The sequence below is a fragment of the Arachis stenosperma genome, chromosome 8 (assembly GCF_014773155.1).
Source record: "Arachis stenosperma cultivar V10309 chromosome 8, arast.V10309.gnm1.PFL2, whole genome shotgun sequence".
NCBI classification, from domain to species: domain Eukaryota; kingdom Viridiplantae; phylum Streptophyta; class Magnoliopsida; order Fabales; family Fabaceae; genus Arachis; species Arachis stenosperma.
Genome location: NC_080384.1, coordinates 51,217,916 through 51,244,529, shown reverse-complemented (window position 1 = coordinate 51,244,529; position 26,614 = coordinate 51,217,916). Strand labels below are relative to the sequence as shown.

General features: G+C 33.3%; 2 protein-coding genes across 5 annotated transcripts; one reads left to right on the top strand and one right to left on the bottom strand.

The window, feature by feature from the left end:
- The first annotated feature begins 10,517 nt into the window (after window positions 1-10,517).
- LOC130943305 (DEAD-box ATP-dependent RNA helicase 31-like) lies at window positions 10,518-15,392 on the top strand. The gene is made up of 10 exons (XM_057871127.1): window positions 10,518-11,326; window positions 11,851-11,957; window positions 12,325-12,380; window positions 12,579-12,803; window positions 13,000-13,206; window positions 13,341-13,427; window positions 13,558-13,653; window positions 13,858-14,073; window positions 14,207-14,389; window positions 14,877-15,392. The coding sequence occupies exons 1-10, from the start codon at window positions 10,554-10,556 to the stop codon at window positions 15,102-15,104; spliced, it is 2,178 nt and encodes a 725-aa protein (XP_057727110.1). The 5' UTR covers window positions 10,518-10,553; the 3' UTR covers window positions 15,105-15,392.
- Window positions 15,393-18,105: 2,713 nt separating this feature from the next.
- LOC130943538 (uncharacterized) lies at window positions 18,106-25,821 on the bottom strand. Of its 4 annotated transcripts, none has more exons than XM_057871457.1 (11): window positions 25,543-25,820; window positions 25,400-25,439; window positions 24,763-25,277; window positions 23,971-24,159; window positions 23,338-23,430; window positions 23,043-23,225; window positions 22,844-22,946; window positions 22,557-22,742; window positions 19,926-22,375; window positions 19,177-19,766; window positions 18,106-18,719 (listed from the first exon to the last, which is right to left on the bottom strand). In XM_057871457.1, exons 3-11 carry the CDS (start codon window positions 24,994-24,996, stop codon window positions 18,710-18,712), a joined length of 4,038 nt encoding a protein of 1,345 aa, XP_057727440.1. In that variant the 5' UTR covers window positions 24,997-25,277; window positions 25,400-25,439; window positions 25,543-25,820; the 3' UTR covers window positions 18,106-18,709. The 4 variants fall into 4 exon arrangements, 3 of the variants coding, with proteins under 3 accessions (XP_057727440.1, XP_057727441.1, XP_057727439.1); XR_009071837.1 differs by lacking the exon at window positions 25,400-25,439 and having other exon boundaries at window positions 18,109-18,423; window positions 18,546-18,719; window positions 25,499-25,820; XM_057871458.1 differs by lacking the exon at window positions 25,400-25,439 and having other exon boundaries at window positions 19,177-19,763; window positions 25,499-25,821.
- Window positions 25,822-26,614: the final 793 nt, after the last annotated feature.

The following is a 26,614-nucleotide window of genomic DNA, read 5'->3' as shown; positions in this document are numbered from 1 at the left end:
ATTTTTTTCCTTATTGCTGTAAGTTTTTCCACACTTTTGAATTCATTTAATTAATTACTATTTTATATGTCTTTATTAATATTTTTTCTATGCCACTATATATTAATTCCTGAAAGCTTGACTTCTTTTTTTCCTTCCTAACTTGTTTCTTTAAAAAATATTTGTGTATCAGTAGCGAATATATAAAAGTATAATATACATAATTTAACATAATTTGCTTATGATTAGGATGATAATGGGTAAAATAAAATTTAAATTTTACACTAATTCTATTTTTGGATTGAAAATTTTCAAGTCAAATTTTGTCTATTTTACAGGTTTTGATCTGATATTATCTGACTATTTGATCTGTAAAATAAAAAAATATATTTTCACTGATACCAAATATGATATATGAAATGACACATATTATTATTAATTTAGCAGTATTAAATATTTATATAAAAAATAGACATTTGAGTTTAAATATTTGCTAACTCGTTATATGTATATATATTCAATTGAATATACACATTAAATAATAAGAATATAAATTGAACAAGTAAAGTTAATTCAATATTTAAATTTATTTTTAATCACTGCAGATATTTTTTAAGTCAAACTTTACCTACACTCAACATATCTTGATCCAACAAATTTTATCTGATGAATTAATCTGTAAAATAAAAAATGTATTTTTTACCGACAATATTTAATTTTTTTATATTTTATAATATCAAATATTACGTATTATTCGCACTTTAAATTACTAATTTGGTAGCATTCAATATTTATAACAGAAATTTGAGTTTAAATTTTTACTAACTTATTATGTATATATATTCAGTTGGATATACACATTAAATAATAAAAATATAAATTGAACAAGTAAAGTTAATTTTGTAACAGCCTAGACGACCTGTTAGCACGATATTGTCCGTTTTGGCATACAAGGCTTCACGGTTTTGCCTTTGACAATAGGGATGATAGCCGAAACCCTCACACTCACTCGTCAAAACGCATCATACTAGGGAGAGGTATCCACATCCTTATAAGACATGCTTCGTTCTCCTCCCAAACCGATGTCGGACCTTACAATCCACCCCCTAAGGGAGCCCAGCGCCCTCGCTGGCACATCAATCTGGGCTCCGACTCTGGTACCATCTGTAACAGCCCAGACCACCCGCTAGCATGATATTATCCGCTTTGGCACACAAGACCTCACGGTTTTGTCTTTGACGATAGGGATGATAGCCGAAGCCCCCCCACACTCACTCGTCAAAATGCGTCATGCTAGGGAGAGGTATCCACACCCTTATAAGGCATGCTTCGTTCCCCTCCCCAACCGATGTGGGACCTTATAGTCCACCTCCCTAAGGGAGTTCAGCGCCCTCGCTGGCACAGGCACATCGATCATGACTTCGGCTCTGATACCATCTCTAACAGCCTAGACCACCCGCTAGCACGATATTGTCCGCTTTGGCACACACGACCTCACGATTTTGTCTTTGACGATAGGGATGATAGCCGAAGCCCCCCAAACTCACTTGTCAAAACGTGTCATGCCAGGGAGAGCTATCCACACCCTTATAAGGCATGCTTCGTTCCCCTCCCCAACCGATGTGGGACCTTACAATGTGAGTGTGGGGGGGGGGGATTTCGGCTATCATCCCTATCGTCAAAGGCAAAACTGTGAAACCTTGTGTGCCAAAGCGGACAATATCGTACTAGCGGGTGGTCTGGACTGTTACAGATGGTATCAGAGCCGGAGTCCAAATCGATGTGCCAGCGAGGGCACTGGGCTCCCTTAGGGGGTGGATTGTAAGGTCCCACATCGGTTGGGGAGAAAAACGAAGCATGCCTACCGCCGGGCCAGTCCGCATAACCCGCCAAAAAAGGCGGGTTGGGCTGGAAAATCGGGACCGCCAAATAGCAAAAGCCCGCCTAACTCGCATCGCTTAAACCGCGGGTTTTGGCGGGGCGGGGCGGGCTTCCCCGCCGGGCTAAGGTTTTTATTAGTGAGGGGGTATTTTTGCAATTTTTTTGCCAATACCTAACTTCCCCCAACCTAACTTACAAGAGTATGAAGATAAAAATTGAGTGTTTTGAATTATGTTTATGTTATTTTGGGGACAATATTTATAATTATGTTTTGGATTATATTTATTTTGCTTTGGAGAGAATATTTATACTTATATTTTGAATGAAAATTTGGTTTATAATTATATTTATTAGATATTTATAATTACAAAGACTTTAATGTTTGTGAATATAAAAAATATAATTTTTTATGCCATTAGAAATTATAAATTTATTAATATGGTTGTGAAATTATATATATTACTTAGTAGTTAATAGTAAAAAAAAAAAAAGAGGAGCTTTGGCGGGCTTAGCCCGCCAGCCCGCCAGCCCGTAGTTAGGAGGGGCGGGCTAGGATTCTAGGACCGCCTCACTAGGCGGGGCAGGGCGGGCCAGCCCGCCAAAGGGCGGGCTTCTGGCGAGGCGGGGCGGGACGGGGCGAGGCGGGCTTCCCCGCTTGCCACCCCTACTTATAAGGGTGTGGATACATCTCCCTAATATGACGCGTTTTAACGAGTGAGTGTGTAGGGGGGTTCGGCTATCATCCCATCAAGAGCGCTGGACTCTCTTAGGGGGGTTGAATTACTAATTTAGTAGTATTGAACATTTATACAAAAAACAGAAATTTGAGTTTAAATATTTATTAACTCATTATATGTATACATATTCGGTTGAAATATATACATTAAATAATAAGAATACAAATTAAACAAGTAAAGTTAATTCGATATTTAAATTTGTCTCTACTCACTGCAGATATTTTTTAAGTTATATTTTGCCTACACTTTATATATCTTGTTCCAACTTTATCTGATAACTTGATCTGCAAAATAAAAAATGTATTTTTACAGACAATATTTAAATTTTTTATATTTTATAATATCAAATATTACGTATTATTAACACATTGAATTACTAATTTAGTAGCATTGAATATTTATGTAAAAAATAAAAATTTGAATTTAAATATTTACTATCTCATTATATGTATATATATTCTGTTAAATATATACATTAAATAATAAGAATACAAATTAAACAAGTAAAATTAATTTAATATTTAAATTTATCCTTATTCATTACATATCAGATAGTTGTAAAATTGAATTTTTATTTCACTCTAATCGAAGTACAAATTAAATAAGTAAATTAATTCGATATCTAAATTTATCTTTATTCACTACAAATATATCATATTATCAATTTGCTGTAAAATCGGATTTTTATTTCACTCTAACCGCATTAAAATGGTTTGGATATTCGTAGATATATATAGATAGTATTTCCAACCCTACTAATAACACTACAAGATACGTAGAGGATAGCGGCGGTAAATTGCCTGCGATTTCTTTATTTACTGCAATTTTTTAAAATAGTTGTGATTGACATCCAATCTCTTTATTGTGATGCAGAATCAATTTGAATTAGTGTCGATTCTATGAAGTCCACCGCTAACCCCAACCTAATATAGTGATTTCACCCTAAATCACTTCAGTACCCAAAATCAAAAAGAAAAAGAATCTGCGACAGAAAAGTGGAAGTGTAAGAATTCCCTGTATTCAAACACACCGTGCGCCACTTTTCACCGTTGTCAACCATTCCCTACGGTGCGTAATGATGGGTATGTAGTAGAGAGGTGACCAAAGTATCAATAATTAATCTCCTTTCATGGCGTATGTTCTAACTTTTTCATGGTATCCCAATTTCTAATATACAAATATCCTTTATCTTAATCAATCAATCCAGGTTTCTTAATAATTGCTCATTAAAAAGTTCACTTTTTTATGTTTTCAATAAAAAAATTAATTTATAATTTTAATAATATGTGCGTTTAAAGCACAGAATAGGTAAATCTTTAATTAAAAAATAGTTTTCTAACAAAATCGAACTAATAGTGTTCAAACTTTAACATATATATATGAGTGGATTAGGTTATTGTCTTTCTCATTTTCAAATTAAATATGAATGAAAATATTTTTTTTTTCTAAACATGCATGTTTATTGTCGTAAGAGATGCTTTTATATTTTTCCTAGAGGTCACTCCCTCCTCCAAAAACATTATTGTTTACAAAATTATATTCAAATTGATCAAGAAATTAAATTAAATCAATAATGACAAATAAATGGTTCTAGAAATGCATGTATTGATACTCTATAATATTTCCAATGCCATTAGTAAATGCAATAATTGACTTAGACCCAACTAAAAAAAGCAATTCTCTCTCTCACACACACACATAGTACTTTTATCATTATTACATATGTAATTAATTAGAAAATTTTCTCTCTATTAATTAATGCATTGATCTACATCTATACTACTAGTCACATTATTCATTCTCATTTTTCCATATATCTCTTGTGATACCCTAAAGAAGCTTTAACATACATACATTTATACCTTTATCACAATGAATATTATTGTATCCACAAAAATTAAAGAACATTGGTTTATTAATTAATTTGTTTTTGTTCATTGAGAAATTTGTTATTAGTTCATGTGGAAACCAATTCAGAATGTGACTTGATCAAGTTATATCAGATAGGTTTAATTTTTTTCATGAGTTAATTTTTCTAAATTTTAAATCTTAATATAAATCCTAAATTCTAATCCTAACTAAATTACTCAAACTATAAAAACTAAAAAATAACTAATATTAATTAATTAAAAATTGTTCCCTAAACTTATTTTTATTTCATCTAATAAATGGATAAGGGTGTCACATGGTTTCACTTTCTTTAGATTTCATGAACAATTTGAGCAATAAATAAAGTAGTCAACTTCAACATTTATAAAGCCTTAAACCATGCTTTTGAAAGCAATAGCCTTGTGAACTTTTTGCATTCTTCTTTTAACTGTCAACCAACTAACACAAACTATATATACATCTATATATATACCTGACCGGTCTTGTTTTAATTAGTTTTTAGTTTTCAAAGAAAAAAAATTTCTACTTATTTTTTAGATCACCAAATTTTCATTAAGAAAGATATATATGTTGGTTAAATACATATTGTTATATATTTTATTAATTTTTCACAAACATTTGGGTGCAGGTAGAAGAAGAAATCAATTAACTTGATGGGATACCTTCCACAATCATCATCACTTTCGGACATGAAATCAATCTTTGTTGAAAACTCGGATGAGAATAATGAAGAATCAGCTGTTTGTTCTTATGAATCTTGGCTAGTAAGCTCAAAACTTACCCTTCAATATATAAACTTTTCTCAATAAAAATTTTCTTAATACTTTAGTTTGAAGCATATGTAGTCCATTGTTTATGCTTTAGAACAATGTTATATTACAGAGAAATTTGAAAGTTTACCTAAATTAATTAGTTAGTTTATTAGGTAAATTAAACTTATACAATCTCATACTGTTTTAAACTTAAAAGTTTGATAATTTTTATAAGTATAAGATAATTTTTATCGTTTAAATTAGTTTTTAAGATAAATTAGATCTACTTAATTTTTAAAAAATCTAAAGACTTCAAAACTCATAAAGGTTTTGTTTTATTTACTTGTGGACTCAATTTGGAAACTTCTTAAAATGGTAAACTTGTAAGAATTTTATGAGTTGATTAGCTTGAGAATTTGGTAACCGATTTGCTTTATCTACCGACGTGTCAAGAGGGAAGAGGTATTAATAATAACCCTAATTTGATATTAAACAAAAATGTTTAAGAAATAATAGTAAATCAATCTAAAGTAATTTAAAATTATTTTATTTTATATTTAGTTATCTCATTTTATATTTTTTAATTAGTATTAGAATCATTTAGTAATATTAGATATAATAAATATATAATTATAGATATTATATGTATAAAATTATAAATATTAAATTAAACAAGATAATTTTAGGTTATCATCTCTTGAACATTACTGAAATTATATATCATGCTTAATTGTATAGATTGATGAATCTTGTGTTAATGACTTAAACTCTTCAAGAATGATTATATAATTAAGATTCACACCATATATAGTGATAAATAGAATTATTCCAAAATACATAACCTTCCAATTTATTATAATTATTAGTTCTCAAACTTATAGGATGTTGGTGTCCTCAAAGAGATTGTGGAGTCCATTATGAAAGCTTACCCAGATTTTCAAATCTCGGGAGGAAGAAAGGTAATTATTAATTAAAATAAAAGTTTCTTAGTCTTGTATATATTATCACAAACCATTAATAGTATTTGACTATCCTTGAAATTGTTGAAGTTCATGGGACCATTAATAGTATTTTCTGATTATATGATATTACATTTTTTTCTTTTTTAATTTCTTAGACTTAATCTTATTAACATAAAATTAAAACATTGATATGTTTGATGAGGTTATGGAGATACGGCCAAAGATAAAGTGGGATAAAGGTGGTGCACTATTGTATTTGTTAGAGACTCTTGGCTTTGACAACTTTAACCATGTTCTTCCAATTTAAGGTATACCATGCATTGATTAACATTATTATTAATGTATCTACTGATGATTGTTGTTTGCATGCAGGTTATAGTTGAGAAAGGGGAAGGTTTTCCAATAATAGTTTCTTCGGTTGCTAAAGAGACCATGGCTTCTTTTTCTCTGCGTCACCCTTCTCATGTTATGACCTTCTTGATACGTTTAGCAAAATGGAAAAGGAACAACTCTTTCATCACCAAAACCAAACAAAGTTGAGATAAGAGTAGAGGGAGTATTATATTAGTTATTTAAGAAGGGGAGATCTTTGGTGGTCAAAGGTGGCACGTGGAGAGTTGCCTTTAGGTTGTTAGTGAGTTTGATCATCTTATATCCCGTTAGGGAACAATGGACTATTTGTACAATGTGTACAATGGCTATTGAGTTATGAAATGAATAGAATAACCATTCGAGTACAAGGGATAATAAACATCTTCTCGAAAAATTAGTTTAATTTTTGGGTTCACTAAGAATCGAACTCTTAACCTTTTGAATTTAGCGTTTTAATACCATGTCATGATACCACTCATCCCAAAAACTTTAACTAATAAAAAAATGTAACACTAATAATTATATCTCTAATACTCCATAAACCTCCATTGTATACATTGTATAAATATTTCATTGGCTCCTCATACTTTTTCTATTATAAATGCATGACATGTGAAGAGTTGCGTGTAGGTTGTCAGTGGATTTGATCATCTTATATGTTAGAGATGACGACGTAAAGTAAAAAATGAGTTGACCAAAATTATGTATATATTATGTGGGTCTTTTATGTGAAAAAAAAAATTATTAGTATTTTTTGAGTAGGTAACACTAAAAATTGAAAATTCATTGCAATGTTGGATCAATAAAAACTTTTTAATTATTAATCTATTATCTATTATTTATTATATATTACTAATTTTATAAAAATTTAAAATGTATAATATCATATTTTTTAATTATAATTATAATTAAAATATTAAAATATTAAAATTAAAACATAGCTATATTATATTACTAATTTAACAACTAAAATATATCGTATGATATTCTCTCATTAAAATTGAGATAAAATATTTTTTTTTAAATTAATAAACTTTCTTCTTCCATCCTTTTATCTATCTTTCTCCCCTTCTCTATTTCTCTTTATCCTTCCATCACTCTATATATAACTTATAATTTATATTTTATATTACTAATTTGACAAACCAAAATATATCACAAAATATTCTTTCATTATAATTAAAATAAAATATTTTTTTAAAAATTAACAAACTCTCTTTCTCTCTTTCTCTCTCATTCTCATTTCGCTCTACATTTATATTTTACAAAAAATTAAATTAATAAATACTATTCTCTAGTCTTCCCATATCATATATTTATAAATCAGTTAAATTTTAATCACTCTTAACCACTATAATCTTGGACATCAAAGATCTTCTCATTTAAGAATAGTCGGCTAATTTTTGCTCTTGTTTTAAATTTTGCAAATTAGCCTTCAACCATTTTTTTGTTTTGGTTTTAATTTGTTCTCTCCAAAAAAAAAAAAAAACACCAAGTACTGAGACTCTGATGTATATGCATATATATAATATATAATAAGGTAATAATCTAATTGCTTGAATCTGATGCATGAGAATTAGATCATGCATGGCTTGTAAATTATACTTAACAACTCAAATCAAATGTAGGCCATTGAATTATGAAGGTTTTCCTTTTTTTTTTCTGATAATATCAAATTCTAACATAAATAAGACTCTGCTCACATATAAATATACGGATTAGACTAGAGAAATTGCAATGTATGTTATTTTCATTTTTAATAATGCCACTTTATGTATAATTTTTTTCATTATTGTATATTTATATAAATTTATAAAAATAATATTATTAAAATAGGAGTGATAATATTTATTTTCTTAGATTTTTATACTTCAACTATTGAGAACACAACTAATAATTTCATGGAAGTATAATTTGACAAATTTACTTTCTTATCAAAAGTTATTAAGTTAAAATTCTTATATATATATATATATATATATTTGTTTTGGAATTTTAGAGTTCTAAATACTATTTAAAAAATCACTTTTAATTAACTATTATTTATTTTATTTTTAACGATAATAAAAATAATTATTAATATATTTATTACCAATTATATATTAATGATCTTATACTTTGTCATTAAAAAATTTTAATGAAAATTATACAATTATCGATAAAACTTTTTTAAAGATAAATATATAATTATCGCAAAAATATAAGTTAAATAAATAATAACACCAAATATTTAATTATCGTAAAAATATAAGTTAAATAAGAATATATATATATATATATATAGTAGTGGTTATTGTGTTATTGTCAAAATTTGTTACTAAAAATGATTTCTGTTGTGGTGAAACATATTTAACTAAACATAGTATATGTATGTCTATATTAATATTAGAGTAAAGCGACAATTAATTTGGTCTTAAAGATTTTGATTTCGGACGAATTAGTCTTTAAAAAAAAAATAAGTATCAATTTGATTATTTATGATAGCAAATAGGGATGTCAACGGGGTAAGGAGGGGACGGAGAATGCCTCCCTCCTGCTTCCCATCACTACCCTCAGATTTGCTTTCCGTCCTTGTTCCCATTCTCTGCCGCGGAGAAATATTGCTCCACATTCCCATTTTTCATAGGGCCTCATTCCCTGTAGGGACCCTATTCCTCATCTATCTAATAGTTTTAACTAATTATTAATTTTCATATGGATAGAGCTGCAAGTATCATTTCTATACAAAACCAGCAAGATTTTATACAAAAAATCTAAATGACACGATGGTGACTTCTTTTGAAATGACGCAGTGGGGGACTTAAATGACGAGTCAAAGGACAAAACAGTGGACGAGGTGGGAGATCCAACAACAGAGAGAAGAATGGACACGACGGCAGAGTTACGAAAAGGGACGCCGCAAATAGAAAGCACGACGCGGTGAGGGTGATGACACGGTGAGGTGTGACGATGCGGTGAAAAGGGAGAGTGGCGAGGGGGTGGTTGCAGAGAGGTTGGATGGAGTATGGATAGCGTTAGTGATCTCTGAATTGAAGAAGGATTATGCAAATAAAGATTAGGAGTTTTGCGTTTCTCTGTGTGTGTGTGAGAAATGAATAAAAAACATATATGAGAAATAAACTATTAAGGATAATTCAGTAAATTTATAAATTTCAAGGAATAGCAGGGATGGGAATCCCCACGCCTGCCTCGGAGGAATTTTGTCCTCCATCCCTATCCCTGCGGAAAAAATTTTCCATAGTTGGATCCCCATTCGGGGCAGTTCCTGCAGGTATCTTCGTGTCTCGGAGAGTTTTGCCATCCCTAAATTAGTGGACACGTTATGTTATTCTGTCAATTTATCACATAACACTTAACAGTAGTACTTATATGTACCATTAATTACCGTGACGTGTCTATTTATGAAATATTGTTATTTAGATAACCACTTTTGGAGCGAAATTTCACTTGTTTTAGTAGGATTCGTGATAAATAGATAGCAGTTAATAAATTTTATATGAAGATTCAAAAAATAATAAATATTTTATTGTCTAAAATTATATTATTTTTATGCTCACTTGAGAATAACAAGACACACATCACTGTAGATAACAAAATACTAGAGTAATTTCATTTCATTTCACATTATATATTGACGAAAAAATATATATATTCATTGTTTAATATTATAGAAGACTTAATTAATACTTTTTTTAAAGATTAATTAATCCTAAGTCAAAATTCTAAAAAATCTAATTTTCACAATTCTCTTAATATTATTAAGGAGAATGCTATGAAATTCATAGGCACAATAGAATTGGCCTATTATTAATATGGAATATGCCCATGTTAGAAAATAAAGAAAGTATTATAATAGTTATGAAATCCCTACTTATAGTTAAAAAAAAAGAAGAAAAAAAAAGTGAAAAACACCCTTAAACCCTAAAAACCTCAGTCCAAAATATCCATAAGGAATAGCCGTTATCCCTTTCTTCTTCAGAATGCCAACAACTAAGCTCTTCTTCTCCCAACTCCGTCTTCTCCATCTCCCTTCTCCTTCTTCTTCTTCTTCTCTCACAATGAAGCCACCATCTTCATTATTCCTCTCTCGTCCTTCTAGAACTTTCTTCCCTACCTTCCCTTTCAAATTCAAGTACCTCGCCCTCCGAAACGCACCGTTTCGCGCCCTTTCCACTCGCTCCGACTCCACGCGCCGCAAAGAAAGGCCTCGCCTTTCTTCTCCCTCCGCCACCCCAAAGAGCTTAATTGACGACGAGGCTGAGCTCAGTGACTGGGTCGACGAGATTAGAACCGCGCGAGTTGACTCGGACTTTGGTGAGTCAACTCGGAATCGTAGGCAAGTTCGCCGTGACACTAATTCGAACTCGTCGTTCTCGCGGAATTCGGGGTTTTCGCAGCGCAGATTCGGTCGCGAATTGGAGAAGGAAGACAATGGCGGATTCAGGACAAGGAAGAGAAGGGGTGTGGAATTGAACAGAGGAAGTGGAGGGAAGAGTTTGAGCAGAAAACCTAAACCCCAATTGATGAGCGATGATGAAGATGATGAAGTGGTTGTGAGAAAGGGATTCAAGGGTTTTCTGAGTGAGGAAGAGGAAGAAGAAGAAGAAGAAAGTGGTGAGAGTGAGGATGATGAGATTGTGAGAAAGAGTAGAACTGCTTTGTTTGGTGGCACTAAACAACAACAACAACCAGCAACAGCAGCTCCAAGAGCTTCTTCACCTTCTGGAACTGATTCTTATTTGAGTGACACCAGGTACTTAAAAAAATCTGTTTTTTGTAACTCGGTCTTCTTTGTTTTCCTTAAAGGTTGGAACTTGTTTTTAAACTAATGTTAGCTTAGTTCAAGTGGTTTTGCATTGGTTAATTGGTATAATTTGGACAATGTCTAGTATGCTTAGAAGTTGAAATTTTCACCTTTTTTTAGACAGTATTAATGTCTATTCACTGTTGAGACATGGGAAAAAAAATTGAACTTTGTTGATCATAGTATTGTCTGTTCAGCATTAACTATTGGTACATTGGAATAAGAGAAAAAAGTTAGAAAGTTATTGGCTTATTGCATAAGCTAGCTAGTGTTCATGGGCTATAGCCTGTGTGGAGGAGATGAATGAAACTTGCATTTTGTTATTATTTAATTAGGAGTTTTGATGGACATTATCTTTACTGCATATTTAATTAAGGCATTCGAATCCAATCCCATGGATAAGGTTTTGTTCATTATGTTGTACCTGCGCTCATGTATTCCGTATATCTGATTTTTGAAATATAATGCCACAGGTTCGATCAATGTTCAATCTCCCCACTATCATTAAAAGGAGTCAAGGATGCTGGATATGAGAAGATGACTATTGTTCAGGCGGCAACTCTTCCTGTAATACTCAAAGGTTTTTTTTTTATCTTGGTCAGGAGCAACGGATCAATTTTAAGAAAAAGCAATCTTGACAATAATGTCATTTTGTGCTGGTTGTGTTTTTGCCATTTGTAAGAGATTTCATCTTATTGCAGTATGCCCTGTTAACTCTTCCCTTTTTTGCTTATTCATTTTGGGATCCTTCATGTGTAAACTGTTAAGGATATAGTTTCTGGGTGCTAGCATTTAAATTTGTAAGATCTTTAGCATTTATAATAGGGCTATCCCTAAGTGATAATATTTAGCATGAAAGCAACTTATATACCTGTTATGGTTGACATCATTCTTGTATTTCTTCGGTTTATTTATGACGTTGGCTTACATTGTAACTCTATTTCTAGGTAAGGATGTCCTTGCCAAGGCTAGAACAGGCACTGGGAAAACAGTTGCCTTTTTGGTAAGCCTCTTAAATTTTGTATTCGCCTAATTGAATTGTTTTCGTTTGTGGTCTCGGGGCTTTCTTATATTTTTTAGCTTGTTGATGGAGGCACAAATCTTTGAGCTGGAACTTGGTGCTTGTTTTATTCTACCTGTAGTAAGTGATGAATGGTAATTTTGACTAAACTTATTTTTTCATTTTTTTTTTTTATTTCAGCTTCCATCAATTGAAGTTGTTGCAAATTCACCACCAACTGAACGTGATCATAGGCGGCCACCAATTCATGTGCTTGTCATATGTCCAACTCGAGAGCTTGCAAGTCAAGCGGCTACAGAAGCTGCTAAATTGCTTAAGTATCATCCTACCATTGGTGTTCAGGTTGTAATTGGAGGGACGAGACTTGCCTTAGAACAGAAACGTATGCAAGCAAATCCTTGCCAGGTAAATCCTTCTATTATTGTGGCTGAAATGTTATTTCTAGTGGAATAGAACCATGCACACTTTCCAAAGGACATGTATATAAGCAAACAAAAAGATCAGTAGTTTTTCAACATTACTAAATAACCTTTTTCATATAGATGCTGAATATTATGATCTATTAGGAAATAATCACTAATGTTTTATACATGCTATACAGATCCTTGTTGCTACACCTGGAAGGCTTAGAGATCATGTGGAGAATACTGCTGGCTTTGCAACTCGGCTGATGGGTGTGAAAGTGTTGGTGCTTGATGAAGCTGATCATTTACTGGACATGGGATTTCGGAAAGACATTGAGAAGATAATTGCAGCAGTACCTAAACAACGACAAACACTCATGTTTTCTGCCACTATTCCGGATGAGGTATCTCTCTCTCTCTCTCTCTCTCTCTCTCTCCTCTTATTTTTTGTTTAGGGTTCTGTGTTGTGCTTTAGAATTTAGATAAAATAGGAGTATAGGACAACCAGGCTCATTCTGATATGGTTATTGTTTTGAAGGTGCGTCAAGTCTGTCATATTGCTTTGAGAAGGGATCATGAGTTTATCAATACGGTTCAAGAGGGAACTGAGGAGACGCACTCACAGGTAATTTCTTATAATTTATTCTCATAACCAAAAAGTTACCTATATTCTGAGGTATTGCATGTGAATATGCACTTCCCACCATATAATTTCTATCCATTGTCTTTATTATTGACTTTTTGGATGACTTCAGGTTCGCCAAGCACATTTAGTTGCCCCATTAGACAAGCATTTCTCTTTACTCTATGCTCTTCTAAAGGAGCACATTGCGGATGATGTTGACTATAAGGTGTGATTTCTAATTTGCAACCAGTTGTACTGGTTTCTCGGTTTTCCTTATTATTCAAGATGCATACATAACTTTTGAATTTCTTAATTAACAATAAATGTTTTTTTTTCTTTTTCATTGCTCTTTAGACTTGAGAACAAAATGTTTTACTTTTCCTATCACACGTTTTGGGAAGGACATGTGATGTAGCTATTGGTTTATCAGGTTCTTGTGTTCTGCACAACCGCCATGGTGACAAGACTTGTTGCCGAACTTCTTGGCGAGTTGAACCTGAATGTCAGAGAAATCCATTCAAGAAAGCCTCAGAGTTATAGAACCAGAGTCTCTGAAGAATTTCGCAAGTCAAAGGGACTTATCTTGGTTACATCCGATGTGTCTGCACGTGGAGTTGATTATCCAGATGTCACTCTTGTTGTACAGGTAATTAATGCATAACTCCTATTTCAAACAATGTTCGATGCACACGATGGCAATGTGGTAGACTTTGAATCTTTAAATTCTATTATTTGAACAAACATTAATTAACATGTGTCCTCCATTTCTCAATGGTCAGGTTGGTTTACCCGCTGACAGAGAACAGTATATACATAGACTTGGTAGAACGGGACGTCGAGGGAAAGAAGGGCAGGGCATATTGCTTTTGGCTCCATGGGAAGAGTTCTTCTTATCTACCGTAAAAGATTTGCCTATTGAGAAAGCTCCCGTACCTTCTGTTGATCCTGACACAAAGAAAAAGGTATTCATTCTTAGATATATGATGCTGTAAACAATTTTTAATTATGTTTCCTATGGTTTTGCAAATGTATACCGAGAGAAATACCAAAATAGCCTCTTAAAGATCACTTCGCTATCAAAATAACGGAAAAAGATCTTCTAAAGTGAGGAGAATTCTAGAGTGATAATTAAGAGGTTAATTACTATTAAATTTTTTACTTATATCATGTGTGAGCCCCACTTTCATGATTCAAAGGTGATTAGACTCTCACTTTTTTACTTTACCAACTTTCTCACTTTAGAGGTGCTTGATAACCCATCATGATTCGTTCAGTCTCTAACAAATTCATCCAGTCATCGTTTGTGACACAATGGTTGGATCAATTGTCAAAAGGAGATAATCTTATAGCTATATCAAACGCACTCAATCTTTCAGGGATTATTTAAGTGATCTTGTAGGGCTATTATAGTACTCAACTCATTGATTCGGAACTATATTATGATAACAGGTGGAAAGGGCTCTATGCCATGTTGAGATGAAGAACAAAGAAGCAGCATATCAAGCATGGCTTGGTTACTACAATTCGAACAAGAAGATCGGGCGCGACAAGTATAGGCTCGTAGAGCTTGCAAATGAGTTCAGCAAATGCATGATGCTTGATAACCCTCCTGCTATCCCCAAGCTTGTTCTTGGCAAGATGGGACTTAGAAATATCCCTGGTTTGCGTTCCAAATAGGTAGGTTTTTTTTCAATTCAATTTCTACTATAGGTCTTTTCAAAGGTAGAAATTTCATTCTTATAGTTATCTCTTATATAAATTATAATTTGTAAGAGTAGAAATATTATTCTTATTATGATTAAATTATATTATGTTCAAGTTTTGTTTTTATCAAAGTTTGTGATATTGCCTGGTAATTCTAGTCATGGATGAATCATGTTTCAACAAAATGATGATGGAATATTGTAACAATTTGGAGATATTCATAGAATTATGCATACATGGTTTGCAAATTTATAATAAATGAGTGGTTAAACTTATACTATGGAAATATTCCAATGTTACCTAACTTAAAAGTTCTCTTCTTTTTTCCTTGCTAGATACCATTTTGTAAATGGATCATTTTGTGTTAAATATTAAAATGGCAAAGCTTTTGATTTAGTTTAGTTTCTCAGAACCGAGACTTGATAATATAAAAAAAAAAATAGGGCTGGTTAAACAACCTTGTTATATATAGAAAATATGTGAATTTTAATTTTTATATTTATGAATAACAAGATCGTGATTTTTATAAGTTGAAATAAGATTTATATATTTTGTTATACATATATTAAAATGGTTTTTTTTAATACAAAACATTATGTTATATAAGACACATTACTTGAAGTATAAAAAGTTTGCAATGCTAATCTATTCTTAATTATTTTGCAAAATTTTAGAATCAACTATTCAATATTTGCCAAATTAATTATTATTTTCAAATTAGCAAATATATATATATAAACTAAAAAACACCAATAATTAAAAATTAATAGTGTCTAACCAAATTTGTAATCTACAAAGACATTGAATCCATATTCCTATAATTATATCTTACCGTTATAAATATTCATAATACAAATGTCATAATAATATTATTAATCATAATAAATTTTACGTTACAAATATTTAAATTTCATACTATTTGATCTATTTATATAAGTCTCTTATAACTATTTCTTCAAATAACATCAAATTTAGCACAAAAAAAAATTATTTTTGAAATACATAACATCGAGCATTATTCTTTGAACAATATCACCAAACAAATAAACAATTTGTTTATCAAAGTTTGCATGGTTCGTCTATAGAAAACATTAACACCCACAAATGAAGAGGAGCCTCTTTGCTTAGAAATGATTATATTATATAAAAACGAGACAACTATATTTGTGGCACATGTAATCAAACACCTCAATATCCAACAATAAGGTAACTTTATATACTTTTTATAATCTCATCTATTAAATTATTAGTTACTAACTCAACACTTATGTCAGATCAAAGTGCTACAATAATTTTTGTACTATTTGATGACAAAGAAAAAAAAATTATTGGGTACAAGTGCTTCAAATCTAATGACACTCAAAAAAATTGTACAACATCACACTTGTATTTGAAGTCAAAATAAATTATTTTAATCTCAAAGAAGATTTTTAATAATACATTCTTACCAAGACATCATTTTTATTTCTATTTTAAATTATTCATTGATTATAGAAACCAACTTCGCCAACACTAATATCATCATACGAAAATCACATACCCATCAAGAGATTAAGGAGAAAGAAAACCATACAAAGTCAATACACATCTTCGAAAAAAGATTATACATGCAAACATGAAACAAACAACACAATAAAAAATGCATACAACTCAACAATTCATAAATAGCATGCCTTCACAAGAACATACGACAAAAAGAAAAAAAACAACTCTAACAACAATTTCAACCTCCAAATCTTTTGTACTATAAATTATTTTAAATAAAACACCTTTTAAATTTAACTTTAATTTACACATATTTCATTTAATTCTACAAAACATAATAATTTTTAAAATTTATTATATACTATCATTAATTTACCGCCCCGGTCATTGCGCACAGATCTCATTCTAGTTTTGTTAAATCTATATAAGAAAATTCTCCAACTATTTTATAATAAGCAGTAGTAATTATTTTAAAACAAAAAATTCATATACGAACTAAAACCAAAAAATAACATGAAAAAAATTAATAGTAAGAATTTATCTTATTTAGTCTTTATTAATTATTACCAGAATTAATGAATACTAAACAAAATAAATTTTGGCTTTCGGTTTTTTGGGTCTCTAGCATTACAAAACAAAATTCGACCCACAATAATGATCAGTTCAAAGCCAACATTAAACAGGAAAATCTCATGTCAATCATGAATATTGAATCATGATAAATCAAAACTACTTAAAGTGCATAAAAGCATACCACAATTTTTTTCTGAAACATAACTATTGACAAAAGGCAAAACTACAAATGACATCAAAGGTATTAAAGATAAAGTGCATAATCCTAAATAGGAGATGGACAACATATATCTAAATATTTAAGTACAACTTTCTCCTTCGCTAATACATTAACTTACAACACAATAATGGTAATAAATTAACTGATTCGATAATAATGTATGCACTAACTAAAAATATTAATATCTTTGAATATTTAAATAAAACTAATATTACACTTGCATACTAACAATCTTGCTTGTTAATCGTAAGAATTAATTAACCTTCAGACGTGATCTAACTAAATAAACAGGCGCTAAACTATGTAGGATTGATCATGTTTAGGATTTTAAAATAAGTAGAGCTTGGTGCTTATGGTTATAGTAGCTATGATGATTTTACAAATGTTAAAATTAAAGTCACATATTTTTTATATTTTAATAATATTTTTTTAGAATTAATTTTAACAATACTTTTTAAGAACACCGTAACCACAATAGCATGCAGCTTGAAAATATGCAACAAATGATAAAACCTGAATTTTTTAAGTTTGTAATATGTGCATTTGTGCATGGAGTATGCTACTATGCTATTGCTTGGGAATTAATTATTTCACTTTTATTTAGCGAGGAAATTAAATAGTTATGCATATATTAGTTATATGGGGACTTCATCATTACCTATTTTCTTAATGTGAAAAATTAAGGAAGATATTCTAACAATTTTTATTGCTAAACTATCACATTGTTCATAAAGTTCAACAAACAAGTTCAGCATGATATAAAACAAGTACACTAGCATCATGTATAAAAGAGTGAACCTGAACTCTGTAACAAGCTAAAAATCTCTAAAACACTGAATCTAAGCCAGCTTTCTTGTTTTTGTTTTTCTTCCTTCTAAACTTTGATGATTGAGGGGTTACAATTGTGTCTAAATCCTTCAATAAAAATCTGATACCCAAGTCTTCCATACTCTTTCACTTTTGTGGAATTGGAGGGGTGTTGCATGCTCCTCCTTGCCGCCGCCGTGCTTCACCCTAAACCGAGGTGTTGGGTCCGCAAACATAACCAAAGTTGGTTAGATCAACCTGTCTAAGTGTACATGCAAGTAGGGCACAAAAAAGGGACCTTTCACTATAAGGATCAAGCAATGATATACCAAAGGAACCTTCACTTATGTAGATAAGTGGGTTGAGACTTGAGAACAAGAATTGCCTTGAAATGAGAGAGCAGGTGTTTCACCCATTTACATGCCCACCATTGGAAAAAGGATCAAAATCCTTTTCCAGTTGAAAACTTCTGTATTCTGATCTGGCACAAGAATCAAGACCCTCTGCAAAATCACAAAATCAAAGACATCATCAATAGGGCATTGCTAAATATTTCCTCGTTATTGACAAAAGTTCCTTCAACTTTTCTTTATAAAGTTTTCCATGCATTGAAGTTTTTTAAAAATTGCTAATTTAGCTTCCCTTGAGACACTTGTTAGCTAAAGATTTTAAACTAGAGAATATCCTTCAACAGTGAAATGCACTAAAAACTTATGATGAAAAGGAATACATACTTACAAGGTGAGGTTGGTTATGTGAATTGAATGATATTATAAGTGCTCAATTGTAAACCGTGTCTATAGACATGAGTGAAAAATCATGTTTTGGGATTTCTGATGCAGCAATCATTTTATAAGGATTTCACACTTGGATGCTAACCATCCAACAATAATATGACTTCGATAACGTGTCGCTGCCAGAAGCACTAGTGGCAGTTTAGGTACAGAAAGGGACAACTACCTTGAGACATGGGGTGAAGAGGGCTGATCCGGAGAGGATCGTTGTGCAGAGCCACCATGAAACCTTTGCTCTTCAAACACTCCACCAGATCGACTTGCCTCATTCGGCTGTGGTACTTCGTTGACACCAGGGAAACCCATTGGCCCCAGAGACCCAAATTCAAGCTGTTCTGCCGGGGAACCGTAGCCTGCATTATGATCATAAGGATAAAACATTACAACAGAAGGCATTGTTGGTCCATTCGATGATATCCCACCGGGATTCATGCCAGGTATAGGGTACATTCCATAAGCTACATTGGCGGCACTGTTCTGTGAAGAGTTTGCGTGGACCGGACCGTTCTGGTGAGAAATGAAGGAGTCATGTCTATGCGAAGCTCCCCACGATCTCTCAGAGCGGCTCTCACTTGTCGACAACCTCTCTGGCTTTGGGCCGGTTTTCTCACTTTGGTTGCGATTGTGGCCACGTCCAGTTCCTCGCAACTTTGTGTTCACCCAATTCCCTTCTCTGTCGCCATGATGGTCATTTCTGTCATAGTTGTAATTTCCCCGTCTGGTATTTGTGGAATGTCGCTCGCGAACAGAGACCTTCTGATATAAATTTATAAACAAGACACAACATTACAACGAAATCACCATCAATAAAAGCAGGCTGATCAATGGTTTTGTAATTGAAAAACTACTTTATTTAAATGCCTGAGCATATGTAAGAATAAAATACTAAGTTTTTCTTTTAGAAATTTATCATACCGGATTTGGCAGGTAGGTTCCGGTCCCACTTCGATACCGGGGAATATCATCCACAAAACGCTGGTAAACGTTGGCAGGTCTATTAGAAACAGACTGGACGGGAGCAACAGGAACTAGACGTGGCCCATAGTTCATATTCATAAGCTGGCTGAAAATATTGGCATTAGCCGCAACAGGTCTACCAGGACCATCCCAAGGATAACGACCCTGCAAATAAATGGGAGGTACCATAACTGGTGAAGGATACACCATTGAAGGAGGATGACGTGTGTTTTGACAAAATCGTCCATATTGCAAATTTTGCCAATGGCTAACGAAGTCACTGTTCAGAATATCAGGCTTGTGTTCCGATGGCTCAGTCACCACCCTTGGCATAGAATTGGAAGGGCTTGAAACCTCAGGTTGATCATATCCCTCGGATGAATCAAAATTCTGATTAGAGTCATTGGTATCTGTTCCTTCTTCTGCAGTGAAGTTGCTTGTTGCAGTTTCCGATGACTCTGTATGAAAATTATATATAGGAAGCATTGTAACAAATGGTACAGGTGGCCCTGTAGGATAGAAGGCAATCGGAAGAAGGCCAGAATTATCAGCTGCTCTTTGGCGAGAACCAGAACCTAAGATCATGGGGGCCATGGGTACTGGAGAATCTGGTCCACTTGCTTGGGCTTCAAAACCGGATACTTGATGCCTTGGAACATGCAAGGAAGTAGCAGCTGGAGGGCCAGTGCTTCTTTCGGACATGTCCGATGGCATAGTTGACAAATGTGTCCATTCCCTGTTTTCATCATCTAATCTATTCGTTGAAACCTCTGTGGCGTTCTTACCCTTACCATAAACACCACCATATTGCCCCAAGGGAGTGCTTTTCCTTCCCCTTTTCTCCCTCGTTGGCTTCGAGGATTTGGCCGATGATCCTTCCCAAGAGCTTTCAGAAGAAGTTTTACTGCTCCTGAAGGAGCTTGAAGGTGGTCCGCTGGACAACTGAGAATTTGGCATTCTATCATCAAAATAAACCTCATTTCTCCTGCCATCTTGATACAGAAAATTTTCTATATGCTCTTCTCTTGTTGGGCCTCGATTTTCTATAGTAAACTTCTGTGAATTTCTAGTTGAACTACTAGAGCCGGCTGCCCGAGATGACGGGCCAAAGTTATAACTACCCGAAGTTGACTGTTGCTTATCATCTGGAAGCATTTCAAAGTTTCCATTATCAACTTCAACCCCACTTCCAGAACCCCTTTCCTGCTCATGCCAGAAATCATTATCGGCTTCTCCAACAGGACTGAAATTCTCATTCCCAGATTCAACTAAATCTTGAGGATTTGATGCAAATCCTAAGCTAGGAAAATATGGTGTCAATGGTGAAGGGACTAAACCTTGAGGAAATTGCATGTTAGTGCCCCAAGAAGGCTCAATGAAAGGAATATTACCCATGTTTCTATGAGCATATCCCATTGATGTGAGAATGGATGGTGGAAATGGAAATGGTATGTGACCTGGAGCAATGTTCACCGGAACATGACCCTGACTACTGAAACCTTGGGCTGTCGGAGATGCCATCATATTCAGAAGGTCTTGCTCCTCCTGATGCATCATCTGCATTCCAGCTGTTCCTGCAATAGATGCAAACTCTTCGCTCAAAATCACCGAGCCGGATTCATCATGATAACTATTTGAACCACTGTTAGACTCAGCAGAACTATCATGAATTTGGCGAGATGGCATGTGCCTAGCTGATGAATCATCTATTCTAACACCATAACTTGGAACAATCTCAGGCTCAACAACATTCTTCCTCTGACTAACCTCCAATTTCGCAAAGGAATTTGGGAGTTTACTACTTTCTGCAGCTCTTGAACGTCTCCCTTGGGAAGAAACTTCACCATACGAGTCAGTTAGCTCAGGGCTAGAACGTGTTCTGGCAAAAAGAAACCTCCCTTGAACATCAGTTGGAAGATTATCGACCTTAACGTTCCTCTGGACCTTATCAACATGAGCAGCATGATTAGAATTAGTTTCTCTTCTGCTTTGATCAGAGGTCCTTGAATTATTTTGGCTTCCATAACTTTTTTGACTCTGAGTATGTGACACTGTAGAAACTTCACTACCTTTATACGAGTTTTCAGAGGATAAATTACTATGCTGAGACAGCCCACTACGTGAAACATGATCTCCTTCTATATGGAATTCATGATTCGAGGTAATATCAATTTTGTGGATATTGTGCTGGACATTCTCAGATCTCTGTGATTGGTCGGGACTGGATAGCCTCAATCGCCACAAGTCATTGCTTGGAGCATCAGGTCGTTGCCCACTTCCATGTCTATCCCAAGTGTTCAGAAAGAACTGATTGACTTCAAAAACCAATTCCTCCTCTGGACATTCAAGTAATCTAGCCAGCCTTTTAGCCCCGAAAGTAAAGGCACTGCGTATCCTATAGAAATTACCTGGTTCACATGAATCATAGATGCAAATATTAGCCATAAACAGATAAGAAAAAATAGATTAAATAGTTTGGGGAAACCAATACAGTACATGTTTAACTCCAGCAACAAGCATAAAATTTACCATACTTTCATCATTAATTGAGATTCTATAAACAGAAAAGCATAACATGAACCAATATACCTTTGCTGACACTACGGCCAAGGTTATTGTTGACACGCAAAGGATCGATAACATTGAAATACTTCAAAGCAAAGGATTGACCCTGATTTTCTTGGCCACTGGGAAAAACAGCATACACTGAGCTACAGGCATCAAGAAATAGCTTACTGAGCAGTAAATCTCCACCATCTTTTCGAGGAGGTTCAGCTGTGGAAAAAAAAGGGATAAATAGGAGGGGGAAAGCAATATAAGAAAGACAGAGCTAAACAAAAAATTAGTAAACAAATGTTTCAACAGATTGTAACCACCTGTTACATCTGGGAGTGAACTAATGGGAACTGGACCCCAAAGACTTATGCAGAAATTGTCCCAGTCAAACTTACTAAAAAACTCCAGAAATCGATACAACACCTATATTTTCAAAAAGGGGGGAAAAGATAACATTATGTTAAAATTAATGATAAAAAAAATACAAAAAATAAAGAAAACCATGATAAATTCCAATACCTCAAGTGGTCCAGCAAAGTTATTGTTGAAAACGTGGAATATGTAAAGAACCAAGGTTTCTAACGCATAAGTTGAGATAAGTCCATGGTGGGCACCAAGTATACGACTCTCATAGTAACACCAAGCTTTTATAAGTATAATGCTACGCTTGAATAAATGATTTTGGTTGATCAGATTATCAACCTACAGAAACAAAATCAAATCTTTATCATTCCAATACAAAAACAGTACCAAGGACACAGCTCTAAAGAGAATGATACACTGTGAAGCTTCTGGCTTAGATGCGCTGAATTACCTCCTCAAGAAAACAAAGGGTACACAACCCTCCAAGCTGGTTAAATGAAATGTCTACTACAATATTCTCAACAAGACACTTTATAATCTTCACCTGCAAATATGAAGAAGAATGTAAAACACTACTACTAAATATTACAATCCTAACTAAAATTAATCCTAATAGTGTCACGTATAAGAGACACCATAGGTATGATTATGATTTGAAGTGCGACGAAATGTACATAACTCAAATCACTACATATTGGCTACTACAACACTTTTCCTCAATGTAGTTTAATGTTAAACGTAATTTCCTTGCAAGGTGATATTTGTATTAATATCTGGACCAAGTGATCAACAGAGAAAAGACACATACACATATGCAAAAATCAACAGAAAGGGTGAAGAATTCAGCAAGCAGAACGAGAATTCATCATGAACTCCCCATAAACTTCCTAGTTCCTAACAAATTTCTTTGCAAAAATGAGGAAACTTACACACTACAAGGTTTCATCGTCATTTAATAAGTCAGCAAAATTAGCGCAAGACTTTAAAATAAACTGGACAAGATTCCAAACTTAACCTTGACACTACCTAAATTACAAAAGCAATAAATCTTAGCAAATTAAATATATTCTCGTAGAAAACTTACTTCAGCCTGAATGTACTGAACCTCCTTGACATGAAACTCTGCATTCTCATTCTTCTCCTCATTCTCAAGCATGTCACGGACCTGATGTGCCCAATTGTCCTTCAGATTTTGATTCTTACTGAATGCTGTTAAGTCAATATCTCCATCAGGCAAATAAGTTTTGAGCGGTACCGATCCAAAGGTGAATACCTGTATCATAAACAATTATACACAATAATATGGGAGTACAAGTTACACAAACACAATCAGGGTTTAATTTCCTCACTGCAAACAAATCATTTGTGCAGAACTGATCATCAAAGTAGCATTTCTAACTTAGCACTAGGCTGAAGTCTTGTTGAGCTTATTTTTATGAAATAAATTAAAATAAGTTCCTAATTCTAATTAAACAGATGTACATAATTTTAAAACAATTAGACAAAAAGTTAGAAAGAAAAGCTAAACCAAGAAATAGAAAAGTTGTTTTAATGCTTTCTGAAATGAGCTAAAAATAGTAGCTTTTGAAAAATCTCTAAAATCTGTTGTATCAATAATGCATTCTAATTCCACAATAAAAACCGTTATTCCAACACATTCTCATCCAATGGATACAAAACTCAAGTGTTGCTACAAGTTTACACCATACATTTTGCATCATTGACCAGTTTTTCAAGGTTGGAGAAATACAACAACCTAGATCATGATTTGTAATAACATCCCTCAACATTTACCAATATTGTAGTATGATTGACTTACCAACAAAATAAGTCCTCAAAGCAAAGAAGCATATAGTAAACACATAAGGCCACTGACCTGGCAAGGGAAGCATTTCATGATCAAGCGCTGTACATAGTCTGCGACGGCATTTCTTCGCTCCTCGGAGGGTGGATTAGGCTGAATGCAGGCAATAAGCTCTGCAGTCCTCTCCTCAGCCTTCAACCACCTCTCAGAATCAAGTGTCTGTAACACCGATGCGGCCTCATGGGGCAATAAGCCATTTGGCAATAGCCCACTTTGTGGCTGTGCCCATGTCTCATGTTCTCCCATGCAAGCCTATGCCTTCCCTAACTGCTCCACCAAGTAAAACCCCACCAGCCACCCCCAAGCCGAAAATCAACACCAACCCCACCACCACCACCACAGCTTCTTCTTCCAGATACACTTCCACAGCAACAAATATTCGGAACTAACAAAAGCAACACATTAAAAGCATCCAGCTCTAGCTATTTTCTCAGTGGTTTTCCCTCAAACACTTCATGTGCACAATTTCTTTCTCTACTCCTCCCAGTGCAAACAACAAAACAAACCAAGATGCACTTTTATTCCCTCTGCAGTTCCACGAAAAATAGCAACAACCAAAAAAAAATAATAAAAAAGTAAAAATCCCACTCAACAAATTCTGGGTATTACTGAAAACAAGATAAAACACATAGAACCCAAAGTGCCCCACCTACTGCAAAAAACGAATCCTCAGAAATAAAACCCAGATTCTGCAAGAAACCCCAATGAATCAAATATATCAAAATATAAATTTGAAAAAAAGTTTAACCTTTTATGTATTTTAATAAGAGATAAAGGTTAGATGATCAAAACCCTAAATGGATGAAGGTGAATCTCCACACAGTTGAAGTGCTGTACGAATACAGAGAAATGGGCGCTTGGGGAATCAAATCCAAGGTGAAAGGAGAGTTGGGTTGCGATCAAAAACGGGTCTTGGTGCAAGCCAGAGAAAAGGTTAGAAAACGAGGGTGTGGTTTTTGTTTGTGTGTTGTGCCTTTTTTTTTTTTGGTTTATGAAGGGAACAAAAATATGTGAAATGGAAGATATTAGGGATTGAAAAGAGGAGAAAGGAGGTTATAGCTAAGAGAGAAAGGGGTTCGGCGTATAATAAAAGAGAGAGAGAGAGAGAAAATGAGAGAGAGTGTGTGTGTGAATGTGAATGTGTGTGCTTATTTTTATGCTATGTACTATGTATTGCTGTGCATTTAAGGGTTTTTAATTTTATTTTATTTTCCCTTTTTTGGGGGCTCATTTCATTTTGTTGTGTATTTGGTTTTGTGTATTGCGAAATGGTGGCATAAGTATAATGGAATTGGAATATTAGAAATGGAGGATGAACAATGGAAAATGAGAAAAGAGAGAGTAAAGGGAAAAAAGGGGGAAAAGAAAAGAAAAAGGAAGAATGGTGTAGTGAGATTTTTCCATTTTTGGTACATGGAGATTTGGAGAGAAGTATGTAAGAATTGAAATTTCTTACTTTTGTGACATTGTGTATTTTTGTCTAATTTAATTGCTTGTTGTCTTTAATGTCTTCAAATAAAAACATATAGTTTAATGATAGTTTATTATATTATTAATAGTGTATTAAAATTAATATCATAATTGAATAAATAAGTAGTTTTTTTTTATATGTTTCTGATAAGTAAAAGTAAGTAGGTTTTCTGTTTTGGTCTTATATTTTCTTTGTCCTTTGGTTTTAGAAATGTTGACCAAAAACAAAATCCATTTAGACATGTTGCTTATGAGTGTGACTAAAAAGGAAGAAGAACAAGAAAAGAAATGTTAATGTTGTGTCACTTAATTTGAATGACCAAAAACAAATGCTTAACAATAAATTAATTGTTTTGCCTTCAAATAAGCCTATTTTTCAGTGACATATGCAAAT